Source organism: Cyphomyrmex costatus, unplaced genomic scaffold (assembly GCF_001594065.2).
Source record: "Cyphomyrmex costatus isolate MS0001 unplaced genomic scaffold, Ccosl1.0 scaffold75, whole genome shotgun sequence".
In the NCBI taxonomy this organism is placed as follows: domain Eukaryota; kingdom Metazoa; phylum Arthropoda; class Insecta; order Hymenoptera; family Formicidae; genus Cyphomyrmex; species Cyphomyrmex costatus.
The window spans coordinates 2377158-2384989 of NW_017280322.1; the positions used below are offsets into that span (position 1 = coordinate 2377158).

General features: G+C 36.4%; 1 protein-coding gene across 1 annotated transcript; it reads left to right on the top strand.

The window, feature by feature from the left end:
* Window positions 1-3487: 3487 nt before the first annotated feature.
* Window positions 3488-5408, top strand: LOC108780849 (nuclear RNA export factor 1). Its single transcript, XM_018548663.1, has 2 exons — window positions 3488-3532; window positions 3621-5408. The coding sequence occupies exon 2, from the start codon at window positions 3819-3821 to the stop codon at window positions 5406-5408; it is 1590 nt and encodes a 529-aa protein (XP_018404165.1). The 5' UTR covers window positions 3488-3532; window positions 3621-3818.
* The last annotated feature ends 2424 nt before the right edge of the window (window positions 5409-7832 follow it).

Here is a 7832-nt window from a genome sequence, read left to right on the forward strand (position 1 = left end):
AAACCTCCTCCAGGAACAGCCGACTGCATCCTCTGTGTACAAGCCGCGCAAGAAGCGCAATTCTCGCGAACTCGCTTCGCAGCGAGCAAATCGTGCGTCGATTGAGAAATACGCATCCTCGATCGTGACTTCAGCGTACTGCTTCAGATTATTATATTACATTTTGCCAAACGCATTTTTTGAATTATGAGTCTTTTCTAACCATTCCACGCATGTGTATCCCATCTTGGTTTCAACGCATTTCGAACAAAAAATATTGTTCATTTGCAATACAACAATGACGTAAGTAAAAAATCGTTGTGTTCGCAAAAGAAAAACTAGAAACATAAAGAAAGAATATATTTAAAAAATATATATTTTTATATTCCTCTATACAATTATAGTTGTTGCACCAAAATTGAATTTTAAAGTAAGTATTGCAAAATTTTAACGATTCAAGATATTGAAATTTATTTTCTGGAAAATTTTACTTTTTAACTGTATTGTACTCAATGGACATTATATTTTCTAAAGGGATCTCACGCATGACGTACACGATGCCAATAATTGTGTTGCATCTCTAAAGTCTGAGACACAATTGAAAAGCAGAGGCAATAGGAACAGGAATAACAGATTTCAATTGTATTCTGGTGTATTCTGATAATATACGCTTTCTGATAAGTTGAAATCTGTTATTCTCTGCTTCTATCGCCTGTGCTTTTCAATCTCGTGTCTCCGACTTTACATTTAAAAAAAAAAAAAAAAAAAAAACAAAGGATAATAATTTCAAGAACCCTAAAAACCGAAAAGCGAAGCTCGTTACTGAAGTTCCGCCGAAGCGTTCTTGTTTGCATTCGCAATACCTATCCGTTCGCGATACTTGATTCCGACCGACGGTTTTTCGCCGACGCCAAAGATGGTTAATGTCGACGAGCATTCCGGCCGCGTCGTCCGGACATCCGCGCGTCGCGATCCGAGCATGCATCGGATGTCGTCGTTAAACGGCATCCTCGCGGCGACATCGCTCGCGTTGCTTGCGCACATTGCGGACGACAAAGGGGGCCCTTCCTTCTAATGATCGCGGTGCCGCGCTCGACTGACGGAGGACACGAGCCGACGGGGTCCGTGCCGCCTGTTCTCGACGACACGGACGACAAATCCGCCCCGTTGTCCTCGGCATAACACTTGCGCTTCATTCCCATCCCGCCTTGTCTCGTTTCGGCTCGCCTCTCCTCGCCAACCGGGCGCGGACCACGCACGTCGTACGAGGAAGCGACGGCGGGCCCGCGCGACTTTTTGCCGCGGGTGTAATTGAGCCTGTCCTCTTGTCTGGCTACCGTCTAAATGAATTACGGGATGAGATGAGAGAGAGAGAGAGAGAGGACGAAAACGAGGCGGAGATATTCCTCCTCGAGTACCGATCGATCGTACCGCGATCGCTTTTTCTCATCCCCGTAGATTAATTTCCGGCGTTCCGGAGGAGAAACAATGGAGACCGAGCTCCGTCGTCGCGAACAAATGTGGAGCGCGAACAATTTGAATGTGCGGCCCTTTTAAGATCGCTTTGTTCCTGAGCCGTTGAGGTCGAATCGTGCGATTATGCTTGTTGTCTGAAATTTCGAAACTCCTACGTTCAGGATTGGAGTGGACTTCTCGTCTCCATTGCGCGAATTGCAATGTGACGACGGCGGACGGCGACGGTGAGACACGCTACACGTTGGCGTTTGTTAAAAACGCTCGAGTGCGCGTACTTTTTGCCGACAGGGCGTAATTGCCGCTGTCTCGACCAACATGCAGACAGGCGAGCTGAGCCTAAGTGAATTATGAGGCGCCGCGGCCTCTGAAGAAGATGCAAACCGCCTGGTACGAACTTTTTTGCGAGTAACGAGTAACTCAATCCTTCGTAACGCGTGCGGTTAAATTGTTCGAGGATTTATTAACAGCACCGGAGGTGAGCCAATTAAACGGAGCCGAGTATCACGAAAAATTGCATTTAATTCTAATAATTTAATCATATTGATTTATCGACGAATGCAGAATTTTTGAAAGTTAATCGGATGATCTGCGCGAAAATGAGCATGTTATTGATTCAACATGTTACGTTAATATGTAGCTTCCAAAAACGCGCGCAGCCGCTGATGCTGTTCGTTGAAAGAAATGGTGTAATATTACATACAGCTGATTCTGTAAGGGACGTGCGGTAAACTGGTTGTAATTAACGAGAGAACGAGGAAGTGCGCTAAAGAACGCGCCGGGTTTATGAATTGCACGAACTTTTGCTGCGAGATCAAAGATCGCCCGCCGTTAAGCAATTATTATTACGGCTTTTGTAAAAGCTTCTTTATTTCTTAAAAAATATTTTTTATACGATTACAATTTTATACTTTAGAATATAGTTATAAAATTAATAAATAAAATATCTATCTGATACATACAAAATTTAATAATATCTATTGTAAAACAAACAAAATATACTATTTATACACTGAAAAAAAGAGAACTACGTTTTAATAAACATTTGTTTAAATAGTACTAGCTGAATATATTAACTAAATATAAACATACATTTATTTAGTACTTACAAGAATTATTATTTTTATTTTTTTTCTTTAACTAAATAAATATCTATTTACTCTGTAAATAAATATTATAATATTAAATACTTGTAAAGTATATTTTGTTTAAAGACATAATTTTTTTATCATACATATATGTTCATTAGATTAAATTTGACTTTGCTTTTTTTAAATTAAAAGTTAAAGCAGGATAGATTCAATAGAAATGATATACGTATCTACGGAAATTCATTGCGAATTATTCTAATGCAAAATGTGTTAAAGAAAAATCTGTATTATTCAGATAAAAATCTAAATATTTTAATTAATACTTTTATGAAAAAAATGTTGCAATCTAATTCAATAAGAAGATTGTGATTATAACAATCTGATAATATATTTGTTATAATATTCTTATTTGAATGATTGTAATTGAATTAATAAAGAGAGAGAGAGAGAGAGAGAGAGAGAGAGAGAGAGAGAGAGAGAGAGAGAAAACTGAATTATTTCTAACAGGCAGATTCGGTAATTTCTACAATTTATTTATTTTTTTTTTTTTTTTAAGAAAAAGTTGATTCCCAATTTTACCATCCATCTATATTATTTTGTATCTTAGTTAAATGTTTATTGTATTATTGTTAAAATATACATATATACAAGTATATACATAATTATATAATTATACAAATTATTGCACAGATCAGCCATCTCTGTGAAATTTTTTAGATTGTTATCAATGTTATGTGCGAAAAATATCATTGATGCGACATCTTTCACAAATCACGTACAACTACAATATTTTGATTCGATATAATCATCGTTATTAGATAATAACGATGCCGAAAGTATCAACAAATAGTCAACCGCGTTAAGTATCTCACATGTCGGTATCGAGATAACCGCGACATCTACAGTAAACAGATGAAAATATATTATCACGTATTATTTTGAAGTGGAAATAAGAACAATGTCGAAAGATGAGACAGGTAAAGTCACAAGTGAGTATTTTAAGCATTTATTGCATCTTCTGTATTAATAATGTATATTTATGCTCTTATAATAACGTTTGAATATTTTTTATTTTAGAAAAAATGTACGTACTCGAGACAATATATTTCTTCTGAACGATCTTCCAAGAGAAAATATAGGTTAACCTCAAAGATGTGTAAACACTGAAGAAGTTAGCAAAACAGAAAAAGTACTTAAATAAAAAGTAATAAAAAAAAATTAATTAATACAGAAATAACTTGAAACTTTTTAAAGCAGTGATTCTTAAGGTACATAATGCAGATGAAACAAGACAACATAAAGGTGCTAAATTCACCGGTCAAACCTCTTGTGTTGGATACCGCGTTTGCTATAAGAATAGCTATGGGTGCAAAACTACCTCAAGTAAGAACATTGATGAACCGCCCGGATTTATGGCATAAAATCAAAGTTCTTAAAGGTGGCCAGTTCGACAAGGCTACAGTTTTAAGAGGTATTTTGAAGGCAGTAGAACCAAACGATTTGATACCAGTGAGATATCAAGTTTGTGGAGAAGATGCATATTTTGTGGCCAGAAATTGCGGTCCCGCTCTGGAAATGTTATGCAAGGCAAACATGATCATCAAAAATACTAACGGTGACGCTATCATTCTTGTAGTAACCTTAGGATTTGGTTCGATCGAAGGGCTGAAAATCCACTTACAGCCTATTCTGTTGACTGCATTGACCAAAAGATACGATCCGAACGAGAAGACGTTAAACCTGGAGAGTTTCCATACAGAACCGGATATAGATAAAAATGTCTATTGTCCTTTGTCGCAACTTAGAACTTCCATTCATGTTTTGAAACTAGCCAAGACTTCGATAGCTACTTTCGAACATCTCAACTTACAGCATAACGAATTGTTTAATATATCTGCGATAGAGAATTCAGAGTTAACATCTATCAAGTATTTGGATCTTAGACACAACAATCTATTAAACATGAACACTTTAGCCCCTCTCAGAAATCTAGAAATCATTAAGCTTTGGCTCGATGGAAATCCGCTTTGTGAAAATTATTCGACTGCAAAGCAGTACGTAGAATCTGCAAAAAGATATTGTCCGCATTTGAAAGAATTAGATGGCGTGAGCATTGTGGAAAGGATGCCGTTGATCTACAAAGACTATTTTCCAAACGATAAAACGCAATATTTCGCGCATGCATTTGCCTCTCATTTTTTTAGTTTATTCGATCAACTCGATAGAACAGTTTTACGGGGACTCTATCATAAAAACGCGGTTTATTCCATGACTTTCGCCATACCGCACAACATCGCGCAAAAGACAGGCCTTAACCAGTATACGTTTAATAGAAATCTATTAAAAAAAGGTCTTAAAAAAAATACATGCATTTTCTTTGGCCAAGAAGATATTCTAGCAGCTTATAGCAAATTACCCCGGTCCTATCACGACAAGAGTTCTTTCACTTATGATATCATGTGCGATAACGACAAATGCGTAGTCTTCAGTGTCTCAGGATTGTTCAAGAAACTAAGTTCTGGTACGAACGTACTATCGTTTTGTAGAACATTCGTCTTAATGGCTTCCCCCGATAACGAATACCATATTTTAAACGATCAGTACCACATATGGGCAGCACCCAGTAATGTAACACCTGATAAAATAGTAGTCGTACATAGTTTTGAAAACGAAACGGGGCCCGTTTGCTTTAGTGAGAATGAAAAAGCGATACTAATTAAAAGAATACGACAGATCACCGCGATGAATAAGGAGTGGTCCGAGACTTATCTGGTAGCAGCTGAGTGGGACATGCGGAAGACGATAATTGACTTCATGAAAGATTTTAAAAATTCATCGATACCGGAACATGCGTTTGCTTCGTAAATTTCGCAACAGTATTATTTCTATACAGAATACGCGCCGATAGTGTTTACTTTTATTTTTGTCGCGTATTCTAAACGCTATGTAAATAATAGAAATAATAGTGACATAAAAATCCGTATTGTTTTTGCAAATTTTTATCTTCTTTATGTTTGCAATTTCTTACGAAAAACGATTGGTTTCTGTAACAAAAATTATCGCGTTAATTGCGCATTTAATTGCACACCTATAATATATAGACATTTACTTCGCAAGGTGATGGTATCGTGTATCAATGAGTATATCACAGGCGATGCGATTACTCGCATGGCATTTAAATGATCTGCCAGGATGGAGAACGAGATGCTTAGTGACTTCATCCAAAGGTTATGCACTCAAGGACCATCCGGACGATGTGAATGAAACAAAATCGCGAAGGCAGGCGAGTTTTTTTTACCCTTTCCAATCGGTTTACGTCGCAATATGCGAAAGCTGTTAGAGCTCTTCGAGACTTTATTTATTCTCGATCAAGTAAATCACTATGAATGCGGATCTGTAATTGCCTGTTAATGATTTAATCTTGAAAGCATGACCCTGTGAAATATTATGGTCATTGCCATTACATTAAAATATATAGATACATATAATGTAAAACCGAAAAGAGAAAATTGTTATCTGCTAATAGAATTATTTTTAATTTTATATGATTTTATACACGCGCACTGTGTTTGTTCATAATTAAGTTTCCATATATAATTCAATATAAGTTTCAATTATTCAGGTTCCATAACGGTGTGCATCTTATCGTTAATACCGTATAAAAATAATAATTATGGAAGTAATTCATGGTCCGAACGATTGCGGAGAATTAAAATTATTATGCGAAGTGAACTTTACGCTATACATGCAAATTTTCGTCGAGAAAATGATATACGATCGAACGAGTTAATAGGTCGCGATAAAGACATGTCTTGTAATCGAGACGTCTGGTGTACGATAGTGATTTTATTCCAATTAGAAAATAATAGCTCTTTCCTCTAATGGAAGCTCTTTTCGTTATACAAATTTTAGACAATGTACTTCATGAATTAAACAGAATTGTAATCACATAACATTGAAAATTACGTATTACTGTATGTCATAAATGTAACTACAGTAAAAAGATCAACCTCGAAGGACAACGTAAGATGTAGCTTGAACGTAACAGTACAAGTGTTTGCATTGCATCACATTGCATCACCGTTACTAGAAAAAAAAATGCAGTAATACCATAGTATTCAAATAAACAATCATAACACGTTTACGGCAGACCGATCGTTATCTTCTCCGGCTCCTGTTATTGCGCAATCTTGTCACTTCCGGATCGTCAGAACTCAGGAACATTCTTTCGCGTGTGAATAGAAAAAGGGGAAGAAAATAGTTGATACAATGACACACAGCTGCGTCGTGGTTACTATTAGACCAATAACGACATTACAAGAACATCACGGTACTTTATAAAGAGTATAATTAAAATACAGAATATTTTAGACGCATATAAATTTTTTAACCACTTACATACCTTTCTTTCAACCAGCGTTTATAAAAAGCAAAACACGGAAATGAAACAAAAGGGATCAAGAAATGTTAAACTAAGCTGAAGTGAGTTGCTAACAATTAACCGGGAGTCGAAAGAGGGTACGTACGGATAACGACATAATAAAATGATTGTTCCCTACTGTGAGACTCGGTACAGCCTCCCACGAAGCTCCTTTGAGAAGTCCGCCTTCGTAAAAATAGGGAACTGTTACTTCCAGTACTAATTAACCCTTGTATTAATTAAAACTTTCTTCCCCCAATAGTTCCCCCAATGCTTTCTACATAGGTAGAAATGGTAGAATACCTCGGAAATTGAAAGTATTGTACTTTGCGTAAAAACTAGAACCAGGAGAAAAAATTGTTATTAATTTTAATGTAAATGATAATAATGCTCCTCTATTCATCGTTTTTTTAATGCAATCCAAATAGATTATGGATGTTTTATTTACGAAAATCGCGAATGCCGTTTTCAAACATTTTAAATGTGTCAAGTTGTGGGTCAGGGTATCACACAATGAAAGAAGAACACAGTATGATTAAAAAGATGGATCTCCATTGAGACATGCTCGTGTCAGGACGTTCATAAGAGACGTACGCACGATGTAACGTGAAGATGTTCCTTACAGATAACCCGCAAGAGAAAGTCATATCATGCAGATCCTATGTAAATTCTTCGTGTCTTTGCCCCTCCAAAAGGCGTTAGTAAAAATGGAAAGATGCTATATGCTTCTCTCCTACGATCAGAAATGACTTTTATTGAGTAACGGAAGTAAGCCAGAAGAGGAAATTATTAGTAAAACTTGGAATGTAATACAAACGCGTTGTACTGCGATGTTCATTATGTAAAGCGAGAAATGCGAAAAGTTAAGT

Excerpts from the sequence above, each read along its gene's own strand:
- LOC108780849 (XM_018548663.1), top strand. The coding sequence starts at position 3,819 with ATGCAGATGAAACAAGACAACATAAAGGTGCTAAATTCACCGGTCAAA.